Source organism: Seriola aureovittata, chromosome 21 (genome assembly GCF_021018895.1).
Source record: "Seriola aureovittata isolate HTS-2021-v1 ecotype China chromosome 21, ASM2101889v1, whole genome shotgun sequence".
NCBI classification, from domain to species: domain Eukaryota; kingdom Metazoa; phylum Chordata; class Actinopteri; order Carangiformes; family Carangidae; genus Seriola; species Seriola aureovittata.
The window spans coordinates 2399180-2425395 of NC_079384.1; the positions used below are offsets into that span (position 1 = coordinate 2399180).

The 26216-nt window shown below is 43.9% G+C and overlaps 1 protein-coding gene across 1 annotated transcript; it reads left to right on the top strand.

Annotated features, from left to right (window-relative positions):
• The first annotated feature begins 2787 nt into the window (after positions 1 to 2787).
• Positions 2788 to 25926, top strand: radil2b (Ras association and DIL domains 2b). The gene is made up of 18 exons (XM_056365166.1): positions 2788 to 3305; positions 3991 to 4193; positions 5851 to 6025; positions 8119 to 8351; positions 9273 to 9724; positions 13587 to 13883; positions 14035 to 14442; positions 15418 to 15455; positions 15533 to 15759; positions 16771 to 16883; positions 20869 to 21103; positions 22032 to 22204; positions 22538 to 22682; positions 22792 to 22976; positions 23774 to 24116; positions 24191 to 24402; positions 24888 to 25027; positions 25148 to 25926. The coding sequence occupies exons 1-18, from the start codon at positions 3190 to 3192 to the stop codon at positions 25239 to 25241; spliced, it is 3789 nt and encodes a 1262-aa protein (XP_056221141.1). The 5' UTR covers positions 2788 to 3189; the 3' UTR covers positions 25242 to 25926.
• Positions 25927 to 26216: the final 290 nt, after the last annotated feature.

Here is a 26216-nt window from a genome sequence, read left to right on the forward strand (position 1 = left end):
TCACAATCATCCTCCTTTGAGGAGCTTCCTGCATAACTGGCACCTGAAAGAGTTAATAATGGTAAGAGTAATTAATTTTTAGTAAAAAAAAAATGCTACTCAATACTGTATTGTGAACAGCTGTCTAAAATGACCGGGGTTTTCCCTGTAATGTAAAGTTTGTTTTATTTAGTATAATTATGTGTTTTCACAGGGATACCAGAATCCACCTCCACCCACCACAACTAGCAAGAAATGGTAAGTCATTGGCGAGCCCAATAATAATAATAATCACGATGTTTGTAGTTGTGAATCAACCTTTGTAAACCTGTAAAATAAATCTGTTTCTACATGTGGGGAAAATAGATGTGCTTGTGTCAAAGAGATTTGTATTCGTTAAAGAAAAAAAAAAAGACTGTGAATGAAAACTATGAACAAAGGATCAGTGCTGAGGTTACACAAAGACATAAAAAAAAGACATGGTTTTGTCAACATCTGTGTATTAATACAGAACAGAAAACTGTGTGAAACTCTGCACTCAAAAGTTTCCACAGTGTGTGCCACTGACATTACACAGGTCAAAATTTGTATTTGTCTGTGTCACACACTGGGAATGTTGAGTGCTGAGTTTTATCTGTTGTATCTGTACACAGACATCCACAGAGCCATTTCTTCCTTCCCTGTCTTTGTGTAACCTCACCACTGGCCACGGCTTCGGTTTTGATTCACAGTCTATTTTAACAAATACAAATTTTTTTTACCACAAGCTCAATTTTTTTCACATGCACAAACTTGAATTTTTCATGCAGATTTATTTTACATGTTTTCAAAGGTTGATTTACAACTACAAACATTGGAATTATTTGTAAACATTACTTTACAAACTCAAAATCATTTTGAGCCTATATAAAATCAGGGGCTAAGCTAAGCCCGGCTAGCCCACGGAGGGCGCAAAATTCCCCCAAAATTAGCATTAGCATTTTGTTTCCCCTTGCAGCAAACTTGCTAAGCTGCCGAATTAGCATTAGCCTTAGCATTAGCAAGCTGCTAGCTGGCATTGTACTGTACATTGATGAATGAATTAAACAATTTCAACATATTCCCACCGGGGAGTTTGTCTAGGATGAGGTGTGTGTGTGTACACTGTGTATACTGTGTACACTTTATTCATGTGTGATAACTTGTTTTGGTAGAAAAATTTTGACAGTGACCTCTTTTTGTATAGTGTATGTTTGCATGATGAGTTTAATTTATCTTTATTTGAAGTCTTCTTTCACTGGATATTTATAACATTGCATATGGGGAAGTGCTAGTTGCCGTTCTCTTTATTCCATTCAACAGAACAAAATTATTTACTGTAAATGAGTTAATAAATAAGATGTCATGTAAATAAAAATATTTTTATTGGTGGAGTCTCATCTTGTTATACAACCCTTTGTCAAATGAACCTTGTAACCTTTCTTTCACTTATTTAGTAAATATTGTGCATTATGACACATTTCTTATTATTGCCACCTGTAAGAGATGAGTTGGCTGTTTTCAGTGACTACAGGACAAATGTTGAGAACTGATTATAACCAACATGTAGAAAATACCAATTATGCAAATGACTGAATGATTACAATAAACTCAGTGGTAAAGAAATGACACCAGGTATCTCTTTACAGGTTGGATGGGTATGAAATGTGTTTTATTTACAATGAATTTTAATCAGTATGAAATGTCAGAACCCTGCTTTCATTCCCTCTGCAACACGACTGTTTACTGTTACCCTGGCAACAGGTTCCGGTTTAGTAGTTAACGTTAGCTTAGCCTGCATATTAACAATGAACAATAAAATTGTAATATGTCATTTCCTCTCAAAGCCAAACTATCAAAGACCTTAACCAGCTTCTGTCACTTTATATCTTAACGTTAACGTTGCGCTCGTGACTTGTCGCCGATTATTTGAGGAAATAAAACAGCTCCAAGAAGACTGCGTGCTCTTACTTTGAAAAGCGGAAATGTCCGCAGGCAATCACAAGGTTTGTGTAAAACAAATCCACAAGCAAGAAAATCGATTCATAAATGTTTGTTTGAAAGTTGTAAATGTTTGTTGAAATGTTGAAATTTATCAATGATTTTTCATTTATTTGTAAATTAATTGAATGTATTCACAGATATGTTTTTGTTCGTGAAATTTGTTTGTAGATTTATTATTTTAGATTTATATTTGCAAGATATTTTTGTGAGTTTACAAATGTATTTTTTGTATTTGTGGAAGGTGTTTTATATTTACAGATCACACATTTACTCACTGTTTGTGAATCAGTTCACATAAATAATATTGAGACAAATCTACCTCCATATCCATCCTTGTTTCTCTTCACCTGCACAAGTTTTCTTATCTCGTTTCATCATCTCTCCTTCATTCTTTTCCTCCCTTTCTCTCTCACTCCTCCCTTTCTACTCTCTTCTTCTCTCCCCTCATCACTTCTTCTCCTATTCCTATTTCCTCTCCTGGTCCACAGGTTGCTCTCAGGTGTTTTGGGTAAAGCCCAAATGCTCCACAAGTTGTTGGGTGAGCTGTAAATGTCTGTTTCCACAGTGCAGCACTAACAGAGCTCCATTGATCTGCAGGTCCAGTCAGAGAGACTGAGAGGAAGTGACAGCAAGTTGAAATTATAAATGTAAATAATGTTATAATAATCATCATATAAGATTGGGTGCTTTTGGGAAAACATCCGGGGCTGGAGCCCGGTAAGCCCCCCCCCCTCGCTCCGCCTATGGGTATGTGCACTTGGCACCTTCAGGCAGTTGCGCCGTGGACGCACATCTGGAGAGCGCGTTCGTTATGAATTTGAAACAAACTGCCTCAGCCTGAATGTGATATGATACAGACTGTGATTAGATCTTTCTGAAGTCTTGTCATTCAGCTTTATTTAACACATCTGACCTGTCAGACACCGCGCGACTGGGAGTAGCTGGAGTCGAACAGCCCGGTTACAACAGCTGGATGAGGGCTGGAAACATCTGCAGCGTCTGTTCCAGAGTTTGTAAAATGAAGCAGCAGCTGAACGGCTCTCTGCCGCCTGTCCCGGATGAAACATCCCAGGAATGAAGCGAAGCGGTTTGGGAGCGTGACGGGCTGATGGGACATGTAGGAGCAGTCCTGTCGTCACTTACAGAAACTTTCAGTTGAACAGGAGCATCCAGGTGGAGCGGACAGGAATGAACCGGATGAAGGAGCTGAGTTCTCTTCCACCGAGACCGCCGAGTTTACCTGCAGCCTCCCCGAAGAGGCGGTTCGTGAAGCTGGGGAGGAAGACGAGTGATGGCTCTCAGCAGTGAGTGTGAACAACTGGGCGATAAACAAAACCTCTGAGTTCTGTGAGAGTTGAGATGTTCAGACCAGGAAATAGACCTTTATTGTTTTTTTGTCTGTAGAGAATGTGTCACTTTTTTTATGCTCTTAAAAGAGTTGAGAAATAGCAGTCAGTCCACTGTGAGGAGGAGAGGGAATACATCTGAAAATAACATATTTTAATATATTTACACATTCGTTCAACAACCACACACAACTACAAACTGACCTTCACTCCATCATCTTCATCATTCCATCATAAAGCTTTAATATTTTCCACTAATATCCTTAATTAGAAGTTTTTAAATCTCTTACATCCATTTGGTGGCGTCACTGCAGAGAACCTTTGAACCAGCGATAAGAAGCTTACAAGCTTGGTTTCAGTAAACAACACTTCATTATTTCATTCATGCTGTGAGGGAGGAGAGGTGAGTCAGGCTGGACGGCTCTGTGTTGACTTACACAATATTTTATGGTTAAAGTTCTGTTCATGCTTCTTCTTTTTCCTTCCACTGAACTTCACTTCATCCTTTGCTGGTGCATCAATCATTGTTCTTAGTCCTGTTCTCCTTGTAAGGATGTCAGAGTCGCAGGTAAAGGTACAGATCTGCTGGTAGGAATTCGCTGTCAGGACAGATGTTGATCGAGGACTCTCCCTCTTTGATCAGATCAGCTTCATCCACCGGCAGTTCATCCACCAGCAGGTCAGCCGAGGGAGTGGCCGTCAGACAGCCCAGCAAGAGCAGCATCCGTCGCCATACCAACCGCCTCTCAGGTGTCTTCCTTCGCGGCCCCGCCTCCAGCCCAGGCTCCATGGCTCTGACGGCAGGTCTCAGGTCATCGCTGTCCATCCAGGCCAGGAAAGGCAGCAGTACGTCACATTGTCTTTACGTTATCTGTGCTGGCACTTGGTTCTCACTGAAAGATTAGAGAAGAGAAAGAGAAATGGTTGTTGGTGCTACGCTTAGTATTTTACATTAATAAATCATTGTTGCGTCATTTTGAGATTTCACTTTAAAAGAGCCACAGACTTTATACACTATGGTCAGTTTATTGGTCGCAGGGAGTTTCAGAACGGTTTTCTTTTGTGGCTCCGGAGGAGATTTAGAGACTATAAATTTATATCAGGAAATCTGCATCACAAGGTGGAGTTTGAAAGATTTGAGTGTTTAACAGACAATGAAGGTCTGACAATGTTATGGGTTGCATTATGGGAATTGCAGGATGCAACATTTTGCTTGATCCATTCAAGAAACTAAAAACCAAAATGTATGTGGGTGGGATTTGATCAGGCTAAACAAAGAAAACTAATATCGAGACAAACATCTTTGATACTGAATTTCACATTGTGTTGAAATAAAAAATAAGGGAGACATATCACACGATCTGCTAAATACATAGCAGTGCAATACCTCTAACCATCGTTTGTTATAGTAACATATAAATGTCTATACACATGGTAATTGCTAGATTTCAACATGGGGTCTTGCATGACACTACTGTCAACACAGTGCACTGTGAAGACTAACATACTGTATTAGTACCAGACTAACTGTCTGGGAAAGCCAAAGATTAATAATTTACCTCTAATTCACATTTTATAATAATTATCTTCTAATTCTAACTTTAGTCTCATTTTCTATGAACTTTGCTTCAGACATTAAAGGGTTACTGTCCTAAAACCATCAAAAAAAAGTTATCCAATCAGACTACATGATCGGGACAGAAGATGTGAAGCCTCCACAGATATATGTGTTTGATTAGAAAGTGACAGGTGAATTAACCAATCACATTTTGATTCTTAGTGGGTGGAACCAATAATGACAGCAGCACCTGAGATTTACCTTTTTCTAACCAGCGGTTTAAGCTAGCAGATCACTTCAGTCTATCAGGCAGACTGACAGCAGTCAAAGCAACAGGTCAGTCTGCAGTGGACTGTAGTGACACTGAGTCACCACCATCCTGCCATCATGCTGGTTTATGATGTTGGTAAATCTGAATTAATTATACTGTTGTACTCATGATTTTTGTAAAATGAACTAAACAGTTCGAGCTAACGAGTTCCATCCTATGATATGTATAGCATGTCAATATAGAAAAGTTTAAGCCTTTACTTCCTGCCGTTTAGCTCTAACTCTAAACTGGTCGCCGGCGACCAGGATTCAGACAGTGAGCCGTTAGCTGCTGGTCGGTCTGGTAACATGGATCCGTCTAATCCCCGGGTCGGTGCTGCTCACTCTCAGGGGAAGGTGCAGGCGCGGTGTTTCTGGTTTAACAGCACCATGCTTGACAGCCTAGGTTCACCTGGGTGTCATGTTTCCATCGCTGAACCAGAGCCGATAAATACCAGGGACAACTACATCATTTGACTCGGGAGTGAATACCAATTGTACCTTTTCACATCGCTGACAGATGTTAGCAGCGTTTTAAGGCCACGTACATTATCTGTATGCAAATGTCTATCATTGTGCTCATTAACCACAACTAACCCCGGCATTAAAACGTCTTTCCTCTGTCGTGTTACACAGTGATGTGTGCGGATCCTTTGATTGCGGACGACCCGTCTGAGCTGTCCAATCAGATTAGTGCTCCAGGAATCCTGAAGATCTTTGGAAATGAAATCTGTGAAGGAGCTCACTACAAGAGCGTCCTGGCCACCACACACTCCAGTGCAAAAGAGCTGGTCAAAGAGGCCCTGGAACGGTAAGACCATGTCATCTGTGCACGTGTGTGTGTGTGTGTGTGTGTGAGTATCTGCCTGCCATATGTGTCCTCTCTTTGTATGTGTGTCCATGTTTCTCTATTCGGGGTGAGGTACGAGTCCGTCCACATGTTTCCTCTGCTGCAGTATATCTGTGTGCTACATGAATATTTATAAAATCAGTCAGAACTGTCTTTCACAGAAGTTTGGCACGGCTGATGAAAGGTTAGCATGTTCATGTTGTTGTGATTAGTATATTTCAGATGAACAAGGTCAGCTTGTTCTGTCTGTCATAATTGCAGTACAATGTGCACAGTGTGTGTGTGTGTGTGTGTGTGTGTGTGTAAAGTAGTTCATTTAGTAGTTCTGAAAAGGTCTGGAGCAGACCACAGATCTGTGTAAGAGGCAGCCAGTGTCGGCCACGGCTCAGAGGCGGCCTCTCCGCAGGGTGAGCGTCTGTCAGGCTTTGCCTTCGTCTCAGCCAAAAACATAATGGAATGTTCAATACAAGTATTCAGCTCGTGGAGGAAAGAGTGAATCATTTTCTCTTCCCTCAGTAAAAGTTTACACTGCAGCAGTGACATTTATATCAATATCAGGTTGTCAGTAATGGGTGAGTAAAGACATTAAGTACATTATGACTCTTACATGCTGGTTTAATGGAATATCATGATAAGATATTACTTTGATTAGCATGAAGAGAAACAGCTAAAAAAATCAACCCTCCAGTGAGTCAACGCTTCTAAATGTTTGCATATTAAAGTGTTTTACATTAATCAGTATTTTTAGATTGATAATGGATATAATGACTGTGTACGATGTCTAAGCACTTTCATGTAGTGACGAACAAATAGAGTCTGACATGACTTCAGTTCCCCTCAGCTCTACGATGCTTTTTTAGCATCTTTGGTTTTACAGCCCACAACTTTAAAGCTACAATATGCAAGTTCTGAAAACCAAGCTAGCACTAGCATGAGACACGAAACTAAACCACTTTCCTCCCCTCCCTCTCCCCCCTCCCTGCTCTGTTGTGCTCCGCCCACACTACATCCTCGTCGCGTTCGCTGTCTCAGCTCATGCAGGAATCGGGAGCTAGCTAGTCTGTGAGCCAGACGCAGTGACTGCTTCCAGTAGCTAATGCTAGTTTGAAGCCACAGAAGCTGTGTAGTGCAAAGTGCATGTATTGATTGACAGCTGTGAGCTCCCATCCCTGACTTTAGCCTTCTCTGATTGGTTAGAAGGACACGGCTTTGACAGCACCTCTCCACATCTCTTTTTTATTCTTATATATATTTTATTTTTATATATCTGCTGTTTGGCTCTGGAATATAGCTGATTGTTTAGCTGAGTAGGACCAAACGTAGAGTGAATACTGGACTTACATTATCCACGGTGGCCAGAAACATGACTCCTGTGACTGTTGGCTAACATGCTCAGTGTATTGACGTTATAATGTGATAATAAATCAATATTGTGTTCACAGCTTGTTGTGTTGGTTTGCATAGCAAGCCTTTTTCTAACTTAACAGCAGCCACTGTGTCTAGTTAATTATAGTATAGTTATAGTTAAGCTAATACGTAGTGCAGCAATAGCACAAGTAGCAATATCTATCTAAAGTCTGCTAACATTAGCTAACATTAGCTAACATCAGCTGCCATAAGCTACTGATCACCGACTAAGACTGTAGCAATAAAACCCCTGAATGCATTGAATTGTGGGTCCATCTCATAGTCTTCCTCTGCTTGTTAAATTGTTATGTAATCATAGCTGCCTTCAAATTATTTTGAATTTGATATTATTATTTTATTTATTTCATATATTTTGAGTTATATTAGACAGTCTTGGAGAAACTGGTGTGTCTATGTTGCTTCCAGAAGCTTTCGGGGGAATGGATGACTAGTGGTGAGTAGCACTGTTAGGAGTCTGTAATTTTCAAATCCTACACAAGGACTTTAAGCAGAGTAGACACTGTTATTTACAACTGAAGAAACCAGAAGTTTCCAAAAGTACAGTGATGCTTCTCAAGTTCTAAATAAATTTTATCCAGCTGTTTGACCATTTTGATAAGAATTTGTAAACCAACTGTGTCGTACAGGTACGGTCTGGGCAAGGAGGAAGCAGAGTCCTACGTTCTCTGCGATGCCATCGGCTCCATCAGCGAACATCAGTGGAGGACGGAAGGGTTCAGAGTCGTCGGCGACAACGAGAAGCCCCTCCTCCTGCAGTCACTATGGAAACCCAGAGAGGGCCTGGCGAGACGGTTCGAGATCCAGAGGAGGAGCTTGGTGGAGGAGAAGACGTCCAGAGACAAAGACACCATCACTGCTGGTAGAGTGTCTGTCTGTAGGGACCACATCCTGATTCAGGGTGGAGTTTTTACCATGAAATAAAGTCAGTATTGTCAGTATTAAATCCAGTTTTAGAGCTCTCACAGTAAAAATGTGGTTTGTTGGCACGCTGTTTTTCCAGAGAAAATCATCCAAGCCACACAGACCAAATTGTATTTAATAGCTCCACAATTTCTTTTTGTTTGTTCTTTTCAATTTCTGTGACAAATTTGGGCTCATGTTTCATCCTCACTGCTTTTACAATGGTCTGAGAACTTTAAGTTTAATGGCCATTATAGACATCCTGTGATCTAATTAAACTTGTTCCACTTACACATCTCCTCTGTTTTAAACTAAATGTTATAAAACGTCCTCTTCACTGATATTTACAAAGAATGATGCAACAGAAAAATACCCCAAACTTTCCACAGACGCTTCACGCAAACACTGCAGGCTCTGCCTAACGAGCAGGGCGGACCGCTGTCTGTCAGTCCCACTATCGTTTCTCCTGGAGGCCCTGGCTGAGGTTGACACAGCTGTGGTCATGGTGTGAGAGTGTGTCCTGTTTTGTGCTTTGCTTTTATGAATGACGCAGCCTGTGATAGCTTCTATCAGTGCCAGCTTGCGGATGCCTGCTGTGTAGATGAACTTTTTTTTCTTTTTTTTCCATGAGCTCTGTCTTTCTTTCCACTGAGCTCTGTTTTCCTGAGCTCTGTGTGGGGCTCCTCTAAACACATGATGTTCAAATGAGCAAACACACACACACACACACACACACACACACTTACCTCAGGAAAAAAAAACAGGTGTTGCCCTGTCACCACATTCCTTTACACTTGTGCTTAATGTGTAGTTGCTCAATTAGCCCACGGCTTTAACAGCATTCCCAACTCTCTTATTTGCTTCTTCATGTCCCTGTCAGGCATCAATGCTCAGGCTCGAAAGCTGCAGAAGAGCCGCTCCAGAGTGACCTCCACCCTCATACACAGGACCGTGGGCCGAAGCCACAAACTGTGGAGGAGCAAAAGTGAGATGGACCTCTTAGATTCTGACACAGAGACCAAACAGGACGCAGATCACGATAAGTGTGTTAAGGATCGAGGTGAGGGCCTGAATCAAACGTCACCGCAGAGCTGCAAGCGCCCCAAAACAAGCCCAGAACAGAATCACATTCACAGCCTGGAAACTCCCCCCCAGGGGTTTCAGGCCAAAACAGAGACCCTCTGTCCGTCAAGGCCGAGAGGCGAGCGGGAAGGAGAGGAGTCGCAGAGGGAGGGGATGGAGAGCAGCGACGATAACGCCACACAGTACGCCATTCACCCTCCTCACGACTGTCCGTACCTGCTGCTGCTGCAGGGCTGCAGCCCCACACAGGTATCTCATTCACACACACAGCTCAGCAAACCTACCACGACTCATCAGGCCCGTCTAGCTCCACATGTGGAGGTGGTGTGAATGTGGCTGCAGTGATAGTGACACTCTATGTTTAAAGAATGTGGAAGGGGGTGTACTGTTCTCCAGAACCAACAACACAGCAGCAGAAGTGTAAGGAACAGTGTCTTTATCTGCTACAACTGTTAGCACGTTCAGCTAACTAGCTCACCGCCTACAGTAGTAACCGGGCATTCCTTCCGAGGGAGCACATCATTAACTAGTTTATCAAGTTACAGCTCTGGATGCTATCAACGTTTAGGCCAGTTAGAACTGTGTCCTGAGCTGGATTTAGGAAATTCACACTCCAGCTAATGTTATCTTTAACAAACACCCTGGTCCTTGCCCTCAAAAATGTTAATTTTATTTTGTCAAAAATTAACACAACATTAAAAAAATATGAAAAAAAGTTTGCAAGCTAATCAAACATGGATACGTTAGAACAAGATATGGTCTTTGTCATACTCATAGGACTGAAACATCTTTCCTTTATTTGCTGACTTTTTGCCAGATGTGTATTAGCTCCAGTCTTAATGGATCTCGAACTCTGGATCAGGCTTAAGCCCCGCCCACCACCTGCTGGCTCCAGGTGGACAGGTGAAAGAGCAGAGAGCATCAAGATGGTTAGAGGAGGAAACATCAGAGAGACTCAGCCACATGTTTGAGCCTCAGTCAGACCCAGACTCAGAGGAGGAGTCTGTTGAGACCAGAACCAGAGACTAGCAGAGGGGTCAGAACCGTTAGCATAGTTAGCATCTTTTATTTGTTTATGTTTTTTGTTAGCTTGTAACTGGCAGTGGCTGACACAGTGTTAGCGGTTGTGCTAATGCTAACTCTCTCTCTCTCTATGTACTGACATGGTTTCAGGTGTATTTAGCCCCGCCCCCCATCCCCACATGGTGACAGGATTGGTTCTTTAGGTTTGTGACGTATGAACCCGAATCTGTTTCTGTGAGACTGTCATTGGTTCACTGCAGGTGATATCAAATTCTGTTATAAAGAAACATTAACATTATTTTAATTAGCTTAGCTACAGATGACAAACTGCCAGCAGCAGTCCTCATTTCAGCCGGTGCTCAGATCATCAGCTAGAAACAAGAGTCCTGCTCCTGTCTGCCTCTGTGTAAAATCAAGGAGCCATTGAATTAAAAGATTGGTGTGAAATTTTGATGGTAAATCTGCCGTCATCAGCCTGTTGTCTCAGTGTGAACAGAGACTGAGGCAGAATCATTACGACCAAGGTCATAAAGTAAATGTAGTGTCAAAACACTGATCAGGAAACAGAGAAAGACAAAACCAGGCTCTGCTTCCTGACTGATTACTGGTGGTTTTTAATGTTGGACAACACACACACACACACACACACACACACACACACACACACACACACTCTGCTGTGATTCTGACTACTGAGGGTTTTATCAGAGGGAGTTTATTTGCCAGTGTTGAGTTAAATCTGTCCAGTTGGAAAAGAGACATGTCAAACATAATAATCCTGCTCATTGTTCTCACTCACTAAATTTGATAAAACACTCTTTGTTTAATCAGGCTTGGATCAGGACTATAATTCTAATACCTCCACATGATCAGACTGTGGAGCTTTAACCGAGGGACTGTTGTTATGTAGCTGCTGCTAAATATTCAGTCTCTGATTTTCTGCTCTTTGTCAGCGATTGATGGAATGAAACATTGACTCAGTTTCACTTCAGGTTTTTACTTTTTCTATTCATTTTGACCAGAAGTTGCTTAATACACACAGGAGGTTACACGTCAGTTAAAGTGGTGAAATCCTTCAGTGGAGTAACAGGAGCTAATGTGCTTAAGTATTAAAAGTGAAAGTATGTATTATGCAGGATTGACCCCTTTAGAATATGTGTAATTACAGATTATTGTAGAATATGATTTGATAATTATTACTGATACATTTTAAAAGTGTAAGCAATATCACTAGCTGGGTGAGGCGTGGCTACGGTGGCCCTGAGAGCTCAACACACTGCTGCTGAAGAAAACACAAATACAGAGACACTCTGCAAGCAGCACAGACAACAGGGGACACATAAAAGTGACGAACCCGGCTGGGACTGATTATTATACCCGACATTGTTGACTCATAGTATCCCACAATGCATCATGAAAAATAGTGAAGAATCAGTGGTCACTAACCAAGCAACATATACATCATGCATTGCTCTCGTGCTGAAAGAAAGAGCTCAGAGAAAATGACCTGAGTGTCTGAAAGAGTTTTTTCATTGTGTCAATGAGCTCAGTGTAAAGCCCCTGTCCATAGGGAGGAGGGAGGAGGAAGTGATTTCAGACACAACCCAAATGTGTCCCAGTAGAGTTCATCACTTTTTTCGGTCTCCTGGAAACACTTCTGTTGTGTTGTGAGTATTTGCAGCTCACGTTTTTTCTGTTTTCATGTGTTTTCTTAAACTGCTGTGTGTTGATCTCTCAGGGCCACCGTACACAGCTCAGTTCGACCACTTTATAAACAGTTTGGTCCTTAAATCTATAAACAATAAATCATAATTTATGGGCATATGTTTCACACGTGAAATCATCTGCCAATTAACTAATTAAATAAATGTAGTTGCAGTGCTTGAAGTGGGCCGGTACCGGCACTTCTTTATGTTACTCTTTAGTGTCCCGTTACTTTTTCTTGCGTACCGGAACTCACTAGCTGCCGGGACTCTTCTGCACTCCCTGTTTCAGGATCTGGCCGATTTGTTTTTGTAAAAAAAACTTGTCGGGGGATGTCCCGCCCACAGCACCATCTGATTGGTTTACGTCACCAGTAATAGCCTATCACGTTGAAGGCCGCTGTGTACGCAGTTGGTCACTGACTCTGCGGGTCAGGTTAACGAGCGGAGCTGTGTGTCGAAGGTAAGACAGCAGACGTCACTGAAGCTGTAGTAAACATCACAATCCTCTACAGTGAAGTTACAACAACACCGCACTCTGATGAACACGTTCACCTGTTGGTTCAAGACACACCGAGCGAGAGAGAGAGAGAGAAGCTAGCGCTAACTGCTAAGCTAAAGTAGCTAGCTGATCGGAACAGCTTGTAAACAACTGAATTAGTGAAAGGAGCAGAGAGCTCTGGGTGCTGGAGCAGAATTAAATGTACAGCAGGTAGTTAGTCACTGTGATGGAGAAAATGGCAATATTAACTGTTCAGACAGAGCAGCAATAAACTATCAGTAACAGAAACTAGAGACTTCAGATGAGACACTACACTGACGTCAGCACGTCAGAACGTCAACGGTCACCAACTACAGTTACTGAATCAGTTCCCAGGTGAGAACAGCACAGAAACCAACCAGTTAATTCCATTCAGACACTTTTTTTCCCACTTCAAAGCACTGTGTAAAAAGTATAATATTATAGTGGAACAGAAATATAAAATAACATCAAATGGAAATGCTCCAGTATTTAATGTTTCTATTCCAATCTTTGCTGGTAGGAGTTTCTGTGGGACCATTACACGCTGTGTAGACAAATTGATTTAATTCATTTGGCAAAATAAAAAAACTTTAGATTTTTTTTTTTAGACTTGAATCATTGTAGGTTTAAGTACAGTAGCTCATTAAATGTACCTGATGCTTTCCACCACTGACAGAAGAGAAACAAAGGAGAAACTAGCTTAGATGCTAGTTGATATGAGCAGCGATAGCAACAATGGCTACACAAACAAAGAAAAGAGCATCAGGAAAAGAAGCGGTTAAGAAAGTCTTTATAAATGAATGATATCCACTCAGTTTTTCTCAGATTTAATAGCTGACTCATAATTTTTCTCTCCACGCAGGACTTCCTCATCTACCTACTTGTGGGGCTCGAAACTGTCATTGGCCGGAGAAGTGATCATGAAGACGGGTCAAAACCAGACATCTTCCTGTTCGCCACCGACATCCTTCGGAGACACTGCTGCTTCCATCGCCGTAGCCCCGGCGGCCCCACCATGCTCTGCCCCTCTCAGGATGCTGTGGTCACGAGGAACGGCGAAGTCCTGAGAGAAAAAGTACAGCTTAATCCTGGTGATGTCATCGGACTGGGACAATGCTACCTGTTTCTTTTCAAGGATCCGGTTGCTTTGATGCACAAGGTGAGACACTGGTCCGTCCCAGAGATGAGTTCAGATCGTACACACATTGTTTAATATATCGTGAAGAGGCTAAACTTTGTGTTTTGAATGTGATATTGTTCATATAACTCCTGTTTCAATCTTTGTGTTTCTTGTTTCTTGGGAAATGAAGGAGGTGAACAGTTCTGCCCCTGAGCCCAGCTGGTCTGCTGTCCCCTGGATGTTGGGTCATAGCACCTCTACCACTAGAACAAGCCCCACTACAGACAAGATCCTCTGCAACAGCTGCATCTCCCCCTGCACTGACCCCCAGAGCAGCAAAGAGCCCCTGAGCAGGGGCCCCCCATTTTTACAGTCACCTGAGGGCCACAGCCTGACTCTGAACTATGACCCAGAGGACGAGGATCGCATCGTCAGGGAGATCGTTGCTATGGGAAGCACCAGAGTCAAAGACAGGCCGGTGCTGACTGCAGCGTTTCTGCTGTGTATGTGTGTTCAGTATTCGTCCACATGTCTTCACACCTCGGACCTGCGCAGACTCCTGCTGCTCACTGCCAGTGGGATCCAGAGAGTCATGTGGGTGAGTTATTGTAAAGAGATGATAGGTCACTCATAAGCTTCTCAAAAAACCCGCTAAGACCCGCTGACATTGGGCTTTTGTTGGCAATGGAAAAGGGTTCAATCATCATTGACATGACTGCAGTGGTCCCGGATATTTATCAGCTCCGGCTCCGATCAGCAGTGATGGTAACACACCTATCACCTGTCCAGTACGGTGCTGTTAAAGCAGAAACACCTTCCTCTGAGAGTGAGCTGCAGCCCCGAGATCAGTTTTAGAAAACGCACAATCACAGATCGAAGCGTCTCACACAAATCTTTACTCAGACTTACATTCATCAGGTGGCTAATTTTGATGCTAATGATGCTAATGTTGCTCAGTGTCTGTGGGATGTGTAAATAAGCAGCTGCTAACACATTTCTCCATAACAATGTGTTGGTGATGAGTTACTGTGTGTTTGTTGTGATGCAGCATTTTTACTTTTACTTCATCTTCAGGCCATTTTTATTTCTTTGTTATGTTCACATGATTCCTTGGTGTGTTGTCTGACGTGACCGTACACCCCCTAACAAGTTGCTCCAGCCTTGTTGTGTAATTGGCACCTTTTTAAAGAGTTAGTGATTTCATTTCACTGGTGCAGCCTGAGGACTTTGGTTTCTATTGGCTGTTCTAAAATCTAGATTATAAATAATAAGAGCTCCATTGTTTTCAATTAAAGATACTGGATGTGGATCATACTGCCTGGGGGGGCTTAAGCTGCCAAGTCTTCTGTTAGATATTCTCCTGAAAACTCACTTTTATGGACATTTTGAATGTGCAGTAGTGATCTGTTTTTATATCTTTGCATCTTCCGTTATTGATTTTTTAATTTACTTTTTATACTTTTTGTCTCAACTTCCATCTTCTTAGCATCGTTTTCTTACTTATAAATGAACATTGTTGTCATGATATTATCACGTTTCCTGTACTGATGTACAAAGCCTTTATTTCTTGCAGGAGCACACTAAGGATCTGGCGGCAGTTCAGCCTGAAGCGTAAGTGCACTTTACAGTTTGTCTTCAGCAGTCTCTTATATTACAGTCCACTGCAGATCTTTTATCCTGTTCTACAGTCTCAGTGGTGAAGACTCAAACTCAGAGGACCTCCAGCCTCTGAGCCTGCCCGAGGTGATCTCAGGACTGCGCCCCCTGGTGGTGTGGATGTCCAACAGTCTGGAGCTGCTGCAGTTCATCCAGTACCAGCTACCTCTTATTCTGGAGTGGAGAAGCAGAAAGGAGCAGGGGCAGGAGGAGGATGAAGAAAGGGAAGATGATGAGAGCAAGGAGGCGGAGAGCTTAGGTATGTGAATCAATGGTCATGTGACCGTATGACCAATTTAGTTGCACTGTTGTATGTTGTATCAGCTTAAATCATGACCATCACAGGTCTGTGTCCGTCTTGAACCCGAATAACACGTCCTCTGTGGAGGACACACAGTCTGAAGACTCGGGGGCAGCTTTGCCCAGATCGTGGGGGGGGGGGGGGGCACTGCAGGAGTATGAGGTATCGGAGCCGTTGATCAGAACCATCCGGCCCGGTCAAAGTGAGAGCTGCGTCTGTGATCTCAGCACAAAGTCTAACAGATATTCAGCGTTGGACTCCACCAAGGTTTTCCCTCGTCTGCGATCCTGCTTCATGGACCGGATCAGAAGTCGCATCCGAGCTGGGGACACAGATGATGTGGTTCTGTTGGCCTCGTCAGACCTGGACCTTCAGCATGAACTGGGACAGTGTGAAGTGGTCGGGATGAGAGTCAGCACCTCCAAGTCTGAGGCCATGGTTCTTGAGTTGTTGTCCCAACTGAAGCAGTCCAAGTATTTCGTGGTCTTGTTCATGAGTGTGGGTAAAATGGAGCGGGAGATTGACAGTCGGATTGGTGCGGCATCAGCAGATCTGGACCACCGTGGCGAAGAGGGAGCTGAGCTCAGAGAACAGTCGCTGCTCCTTTGAAAGGAGCCAGTTGACGTGATTAGGTCATCTGGTTAGGACGCCTCCTGGGCGCCTTCATTTGGAGGTTTTCTGGCTATGTTCGACTGGGAGGAGACCCCGGGGTAGGCCCAGAACTCAATGGAGGGATTATATATCCGATCTGGCCCGGGAACACCTCTGGATCCCGCCGGAGGAGCTGGAAAGTGTTACTGTGGAGAGAGACGTCTGGACCACTTTTCTTGACCTGCTGCCACCATTACCCAACTACAAGCAGAAGAAAATGGATGGATGGACGCCAAAAAAAACTGAGCTACACCTACATCAGTTACAGATATTTATAGATAAGTGTGTATTTGTGTGTGTGTGTGTGTGTCCTTTCAGCCATGTTGGAGCTCCGTCTGTCCTGCGTCCGTTCAGCCAGTGAGGAAACGATGGCGGTTCTGGAGGAGGTCGTCATGCTGGCCTTCCAGCAGTGTGTGTACTACGTCACCAAGGTGAGGCGATGCCCAAGCACACAGGTTAAAGGTGTGTGTGTTATTTAGAGTAATTTATTTGGGTAAGCACTGATATAATGTCATGGTTCTCTAAGGAATGATGGTTATATATCAGTGCACCAGTTTCTAGTTTCAGACTCTAGTCCTCTCACTGATGATGATGTGTAGATTAAGAAAGTAAATAATTGGAGAATAAAGAGCCCAGTGAGCCGCTCTGACAGCTTCTAATGTGCCGACAGCCTCACTGCCAGACTACACCGGGGGCATTATGACAGGGGGGGAGACATGACACCAAGGGCTGTGTGTGTGTGTGTGTGTGTGTGTGTGTGTGTGTGTGTGTGTGTGTGTGTGTGTGTGTGTGTGTGTGTGTGTGTGTGTGTGTGTGTGTGTGTGTGTGTGTTGCCAAAGAAGCTTTGCATTGCAGCCTCTAATATTTCACTTGATCAGCTGTGAGGTTGGATATACAGATGAAGTACTGGACATGTTTTACTTTCTAAAACTGTCACACAAACACGTGTGTTGACCAGATAGATAGATAGATAGATAGATAGATAGATAGATAGCTAGCTAGCATCCCTCTGCATCACATCATCACTCAGGTAATAGGAAAGATAATCCCTCGGGCACCAGTAGCTCACCTGGTAGAGGCATGTACCATTAATGCTCAGTCCCTCAGTCCTATATCTTTCTTGTCTCTCTGTCATAATAAAAAACAAAAAATGCCCCAAAAAAATAACTTCACAGAAAAAATTTCTGGCCAGTGTTTCACTGACGCCACATAATTTTCTTCTCTTGTGTAACGGCTGTCTGTCTGTGGAGGTAAATAGGAGAAGTTCACATACTGAATTTGACTGTGCATTGTCCTGTTGTTTTCTCACAGTGTATTATTTGGAAAAAGAGAACATGGTATGTGATTGTAGCCACAGAATCCAGTTGTGTGCAGTTTCGCTGAAGCTCCAAACCCATTACATGAAATTGAGCTCGGAAAGATTCAGACAAATTTCCAGAGGAGCTGTGGGTGAAAACTCTAACGAGGAGCCTGATCTATTCAAGTTCGTACATTGAACATGTCGTACCGCTCAGTTAGTATCTGAGCTGAAGCAGAATCACAGCCCCTCTAATGACCAGGATCATCCAAACCAGCTACGCCCAGTCGATGAGCTCGGGGCCAGAGCTGCAGGAAGCCATGTCCAGCACTGAGCCACATCAGAGACACCATTAATACAGTGTTGGTCTGACAGGAGCAGCAGCCAAACCAGGGTCCCAGGTCCTGCCAACTGGACTTCACATGCCCCCTCCCCCCTCCTCCTCCTCCCCACTCAGGAAGAATATGACACTGTATCTCTACAGAGGAAACTATAGGAATTCCTCCATGTTCCTAAATGTCCTGCAGGTTTGAGACAGCACATTCCTGCTCCGAGAGGAGGATGTGGTTCTTTAACTCCTCCTCTCAGTCAGCATATATTTCTCTCAACAAGTCTGCCCGGTGCAGCTGATGACTTCCAGATGTGGTTAGTCAGTAAATCCATAAATAATGCAGGAGTATAATACAGCATGTTCATGAAGATTTAAGTTGCAGGATTTAATTTAAAGTTGATGTTGAATTGATGTGTTGCATTATGGTCTGAATTCCTCCCCGACCGGGCCGGGGCCGTGTACGCGTTAACTCCCCACTTTAAATAAAGTCTGCAGGAAAATAGAAAAAAATCAAAACCAATATTAATGACATACTTTATTTTGACAGTATAGTGAGAGATAGACAGGAAATGCAGGGAGGGAGAGAGAGAGAGGACAACATGCAGCAAAGGGCCATGGGTCGGACTCGTGCCCATCGCCGCTGCGGTCAGGACTAAGCCCGTGTGTTACACGCTCTACCAGGTGAGCCATCGAGGCGCCCACAAACATATGAATCATACATTTCATTTATCTAGATTGACCTTTCTGTTGTATTATGTATACAAAGATGATTTAAGAGCACAGTGACAGTGATTTATGAATATGAAAAGGTTTTTGACAAGTTTTGATATGATGATTTATGGGCTCAAATTAGGTTCAAAAAGATTTTGCGCTTGTAAAGAGATGAAGCTAAAGTTTATTTTTGTAAATCAACCTTTATATATGTAAAATAAATCTGCAGGAGAAATTCAAGTTTGTATTTGTAGAAAAGTAAACAGAAAAAAGACTGATTGAAAACTGAACAAATGATATACAAAATAAAAACAACACTTTTCTTTATTCTAAAAAACAAAAAAGTTAGACGAGTTTACCTTTTAACAAGTTAATTTATCTGTTTTTGAGCATCAAAATAAATTTTCAGTCACAGAAAACGGGTCAGAACAAGTTGTTAAATTACTTTTAGCTCGAGCTAGCTTCCTACAGAGTTGAATCATGGCGCATCAACACTGAAGAACCTGAAACTGCAGTTCCTCTAACGACCACTAGAGTCTGACTCCAACAGTGAGTCAGTCCCCATAGACTCCCATGTTAAAATGTCCAACTTTACAGCAGAAATAAACATGTTTACAGCCTGGTACAAAAACTGTTTTGGTCTCTAGAGCTAATTTCCTCCTTCATGACACCTGTTTATATAACTCACCTGTTTATATAACTCACCTGTTTACATTTTATTAAGGACTACAGTTATGGAGGATTGAGGGCGTGGCCTCTTTGAGTGACGGGTGGGTTGCCACAAACTGGCGTTCACTGAAGTCTCGGCTCCACACACGTCCTTCCTCCTTGACCATTGTTGGTTTAGCTGGAAGTTAAGGGGCGGAGTCAGACACTGCCAAGATGGTGACAGTAGAGCAGCTCACTCTTTAGAAACCTGTGGGTGACGTCTTGACGATCTTTACACAAATCCTGGATGCACATTTTATTTTGACAGTCCCCGGCGTCAAGAGTGGGACTAACCTGGCTAAAGGCCTATTGATTTACTCCAGTGTTTATCCTTTCACTTAGTGCAGAGTGATGACACAGTGTCAGTGTTTACTGTGGTGCAGTCGGTCTGATGGTGGTGACATTGTCTTAACTCTGTTTACTCTGGGCCGTCAATGTGAGCGTCATCACTGCAGGATGGAAAACAAAAGGCGCCACTGCTGGAGACGTGTCTTGATGAATACACATGCACTTAAACAGGGTTGTGGTCAGTCTGTGCCTTTACTTGCCCGTCACAATGAATGCAGAAATAAGCGGAGAGCACACACTCTGGAGGATACGTGCCGTGGGTGCTGTGTGGTCACTCTGGCATTATTGAATGAGTGAGTCCTCTTGGCTTCGCTCAGTGACATTTTCCAACCAGAAACACAGCAGGATTATTTGGCTGAGTCTTCACCCAGCTCCACTGGCTCATGTGACGGGAGCTGCGGCTGTTACGTTGTACTGTTCGTGTTGAGTCGGCCCCGGCAGAGCCCCCGGCTGGACCCCGGCTGGGCCCCGGCTGGACCCCGGCTGGGCCCCGGCTGGACCCCGGCTGCGCCCCTGGCTGCGGGGCCTTACAGTAAATGTAAGCTGATCTGCTCAGGGCGGATTCCTCCAGAACTCTTCACTCAGCAGTCCTGTTCAGAGCTGTGCCAGGCCCACATGAGCCATATTCAGCTCTTCAGGAATGTGGATCTCCGGGCAGCGCTGGCCTTGGAAGCGTGGTGGGTGTAAGAGAGAGATTAGAGGGGAGAGGGGATGTCTGTGTACAATTAACCCGAACAAAGCCGCGGTTGTATGGGCTCGCTGTGAAGAGCAGAGAGGACCTTTGGCTGAGAGAGAGGAAAACGAATCTTATATCAACTCCTGCAGCAGTGTGAGAAGCAAAGAGACATGTAGAGGCAGAGTGGGTGGTCTGGGTCTGGGGTAGAGGGCTACATGTCTGAGGTTATCCCAGAGATCAGAACATCAACTTTTCCAACCTCACACTGACCCACAGGAATGATCAACACTCTGCAGAGAGTCTCTGAGCCGCACAGTTCCCATGACAACACCTCTGTCTCCTCAGGTCCTCTATCCCATCCTACCTGGACTCCTGGACTGCAACCCGTTCAGGGAGAGTCCAGGTGAGAGTAGCTGTGGACCGCAGGTTCCCGCAGAGATCCAGCAGGTTGTGGAGGTCCTGAACGAGACCTGGGTGCTGCTCTCAGACTGTCAGCTCCACCCAGAGATTTCCTCTCAGCTGATTGGCTACGTCTTCTACTTCATCAACGCATCGCTCGTCAACTCGCTCATGGAGAGAGGTACCAGAGACCTACACACAGGAAGCTCAGTTACAACACCTATATAATCTGTATATAACATCTACATTATATAATATGTGTAATAAATATGTCACAGCCACAGACTGACCGATCTTTGACACTTAATCTTTCACTGCAGCTCAGAGCAACACAAGACTGTGATAATGACAGGAAATAAAAACTCTGGTTCTTATTAGAGAAACGATCCACACATTGGTATTAGGGATAACGCGATCATGTTTTTTGCCAATGTGAGATTGGCCGATAACCATCATTCTTGGCGTTATATCTCGTTATATCTCATTATATCACATTACATCACGTTATATCATGTTATATCATGTTATATCCCATTATATCACATTATATCTCATTATATCACGTTATATCATGTTATATCATGTTATATCTCATTATATCACATTATATCTCATTATATCACGTTATATCATGTTATATCAGTCTCACACACTTTGTAAAAGTTCCACACTGCAACATGTTGTTTTGTTTTGGAGGCCTGTCGCTTGCCGGCGCATTGATCAAGGTCGGTCTACACTACACAGCACACAGCGCTTCTCTCAGCCAGAGTGTTAACCACAGGTGATCGGTTTTCAGGTGATTGGTGACTAGAAGTATTTATTCTGATCCACCGATCATGTATTTTAATGAAAATGGGCCGATATTGATCGGCTCAAACGGCCTGCTTGGGTTGGTTGCTGCTGTGGTAGTTCTGGATTATGGTAAAAATCTGCTTTTTTTAAACACAAATACAGATGATAGATTTGAAGCGGCTCCGACTCAGAAACAACATATTGTAACTTCAACATTCATCTACAAAGAAAAACATTCAGACCTTCATGATGAGAAACCAGAGTGAAAGAAGAAGGAGGAGGTTTTGAAAGAGGACTTTCTCCTGGTGTGTTCACAGGCTCAGAGCCAGGTTTCTACCAGTGGTCCAGAGGAGTACGGATCAGGGCCAATCTGGACCTGGTCCTGGACTGGGCCCATGCAGCTGGACAGGGAGAACCGGCACTGGAGCACACACACACACTCTCCTCAGCTATCAATCTCCTGGCCACACCCAGGAAGAATTTACTGCAGGTAACACACACACACACACACACACACACACACACACACACACACACACACACACACACACTGGTCTGGTTCAATAGAGATATATAGTAGAATTTATTTACGATGTCGGGTTTATGGCAGGAAAGAAATAAATTAAAATATAGAATTTAAGTAAATTTTCCTTTAGAAAAATCTCGTGTGCGTTCCTGTGGAGTGTTGTTGATGAGGTCACATGACATGAGAGATGAAGTACTGGATCAGTCATGGTGGGAAAATCTGGTGCTTCAACTCACCGGATGTGTTCTTCATGTGTTTTGCGTGTGCGTGTGTGTGTGCGTGTGTGTGTGTGTGCAGACATCTTGGACGTCCCTGCGGTCTCACTACCCCTCCCTGAGACCGGCTCAGCTGAACCACCTGCTGGGTCTGTACAGCCCAGCGTCCCCCTGCAGACACATGTGGACTCCGTCGGCTCAGGACGAAGCAGCAGCTCATGGAACCGGTGAGACCGTCACCCTGGTTGGTGAATACAGTCACAGATATCATCATCTCATGTACAATCTTTCACTTCTTTTCTCTTTATTTCAATATCATCCTCTGTCCTTCGTCAGCTGACGTCCTGGAGAGTTTTGACACCCACCACCCTTTGGTGCTGCCTGTTGGGGGGTACCAGCTCCAAGTGAGAAGAGCTGTAACAGATCCAGGTCTGAGGGACCAGCTCGACAAGCTCAGAGCGTTCATCCCCTCTGAGCCTGAGCCTCGGTCCTCTGACGTCACAGCTACCAGGCAGCAGCAGGTGAGAGAAACGACCTGGGGTGGGGGCGTTGTTGCACCTGAGTGAACGCCAACAGGTGATAAAGATCTAACTCAATGATAGTTAGTTAAATCTTCCTTTCTCTGTCTGTCTGTCCTCTGTCCTCTTCGTGTGTCTCCTTCCTGTATCCGTCGTTTCAAATTAAAAGCCCTCTGCAGAGTGTCTGAACAGTCGTTCCCTGTACTGTTGGAAGAAAGTCGATAAAGAGTTGAAATATTCTTTTAGCATCACTTACAGAAGCCCTGAAAGTCAAGTGTATTTATTTATTTATTTTTTTGTTTTTATCATCAAATCAAAAAAGATTTCCACAGGGGAAAAAAATTAGTTTATTGTTCTTTTGGCTGTTAAACAGTTAAACACTGGGTGAGATTACAGGATCATTTTTTTTTTTCAGGAAAAGGAAAATCACTCACCTTTATTTTTTGATGCTGTACCACTGATGGGATAGAAAATTTAAATTCCACACACAGAACCTTAAAGCTGCTAAAATTAATATTTTATATTAACAAGTGATGATGTTAGCCTAGCGTAGCATGGGGACAGGAAGCAGTAGAAGCAGCTAGTGTGGCTCTGACTAATCTGTTAATGTGATGCTGACTCTAGCTTCATATTTACTGCACAGACATAAGAGTGATATCAATCTTCATCATCATCATCATCATCTAACCGTCGACAAGGCTAATGAGCTAATGAGCTAATGATAATAATGATGTCAGACTGTTCCTTTAATTATGTAAGTGTTCAAATGTGTGTTTGTTCTGATGTCATTCATCCTCCAGAGTGGTTCCTGTCTTCAGGAGACTCTCCACACCCACCCACCCCCCTCTGCCTTACCTCCGTCACCCCCGTCACCCCCCTCCCCTCTCTCCACCCACTACCTGGACGAGTTCAGCTCCTGCGGCGCCGTCCTCCTGTCCCAGAAGCTCAGACATCTGGAGCTGCAAATCCGAGAGATGACGAGCAGCGAGGTGAGGAGGTCGGCTCTGGACCCGTCCTGTCTCCTCACCCCTCCCAACACCCCCCACGTCGTGGAGCCTGGGGACCAGGTGAAGACAGACCAGGAGAAAAGGATGAAGGCCGTCAGTGAGACGCTGCCCTGCTCCTCTGATGTAGATGATGAAGGTACAGACACTCGTCACCGTTCATCTTTTCTTCAGCTGGAAAATGAACTGAACTCCTCTGTGTGTCTCTTACAGGTGGTTTAGTGTTTGAGTGTCTGTCTGCGCTGAGAACGGACCGTCTGACATCAGACTGTCCTCATATGAAGAAAATTAAAGAGGAAGAGGGGGAGCAAGAGGAAGAGGAGGAGGAGGAGGAGGACCATTATGACGACAGCAGTAATGAGATTTTCAGTCTGGAGCTGGAGCGAGGGGAAAGAGGACTCGGTCTTGCTCTGGTTGACACAAGGGTGAGTGACAGAGATCGTTAAACAAACGACCCCATTAACAGTGTGGTAATTACACGAGGTTAGCTAACTTTACCTGCAGCTCAACGCTCACCTGTTGGCGTCCATCTTGAAGTCTTGAGCTCTCAGCTGTCTCCATTTACCCGTTTTACTCCGTCTCTGGTCATTCAGCTTTTCAGGTCGGGTAGAATCTAAACTGGAACATCTGCCCAGATGTTCCAGTTCTTTTGCTGGCTTCCGCTGCTGCGACACGCCGTGTTAGCAGCTAAGTTTCATATCTGGATGTGGAAACTGGCGGTGGGCGGGATCACACAGCGCAAATCAAACACACGTTCTGCTCCTTAATGGAAACTTGTTCCGTGTGTTCACTGCTAATTAGCAAATATCAGCTGAACAAACTGAACTAACACGGAGAACATGACACCTCAGCGTGTGAACAGTGTCACTGCGAGTATTCTGCATCAGTGACCTTTGACCTCCTGTTCCAGGACACCTCCTTCAGGGTGAAGGGCGTCTTCATCCGTGCCGTGGTCCCGGACTCTCCTGCAGCTCGCTGTGAGAAGCTGGTTCCAGGAGACCGGATCCTGGCCGTTAACGGAGTCAGTCTGCTCGGACTGGACTACGACAGGTGAGGAGGACTCACGTCCAGGTCTGAAGGATTAACAGTGAAATTCAAATCTCAGTTTTTACATCTCTCCTTCTTCTTCTTCCTCTCCTTCTTCTTCTTCTGTGTTTTTGTTCCTGTCAGTGGGAAGGAGCTGATCCAGTCATCCGGAGACAGACTGAGGTTACTCTTGGCCAGATGTGACTGGATGGCAAAGGCCATACAGACTGACTGCTGACTGTTTCAGACTGAGAGACTGTTGCAGCAGCACAGACACACTCATCAGAGCTGGTTGAATATTCAGGTTCAGAGTCGCTGAGGAGGACGACATGCACTAATGAGATGAGCTTTGTCCCGGTGGAACTGGGGACCAGCGTTCAGCTACAACGGAGACAAGATAAAGAAAAAATCCACATAAAGCTTCAGCATTCCTCGTTTCACAGCCCCCACCTCTCTGAACTCCTCTGGACAGATGAACGCTGTGATGGTGGTGGAGAGTCTCAAACCCGAGGGGTGGAGATGATGATTCACATCTTATCATTATGTTTCTCCATGTTGTATTTATGAGTCTTTGATCAATATTTTTCCTTTAGTGTGTCACCTGCCTGTAGTTCCCATTATCATATCATAATAATCACTGATGTAGTGATGCAGCGTTCTGTGAGTCTCCTAATGAGGAGTTTACTCACTGATGACGTCAGTTTCTGGGACACGACGGTTCGAGTCGCACATTCGATGACGTCACTGCAACACGACCTGTTTCACAAACTGAAGCGCGGCGACTCTGTCAGAGCGTCGCTGCTGTTCTTGTTCAGTTTTTTTTTGATTGGATGTGATGTTTGTTCCATGTTGTTGATCAGTCTGAGTCTGAATTTTAAATGATAAATATATACATGTATATATAAACATAAACACAGATGACTTCTGTTCCTCATCATTCAGTTCACAGCTCACTGATTTATTCACTCTGTAGACGAAGGTCCTGATTTAATCAGAGCAGAGAATCTGCAGGAGTCCGTCATGATGGATTCACATTTTTAAAGGTTCTGTAAACGATCTGCCACTAGATGTCGCACTAGACTACCAGCATCTTAGTGATGAAATCATCCATTAAACACACAACAAGAAGCTGGATGAAGTTTCCCTGTGAACACGAGAGCCAACAGACACAACCATTAGCCACATTAGCATTGCTGTGACATCTCCTCTCCAA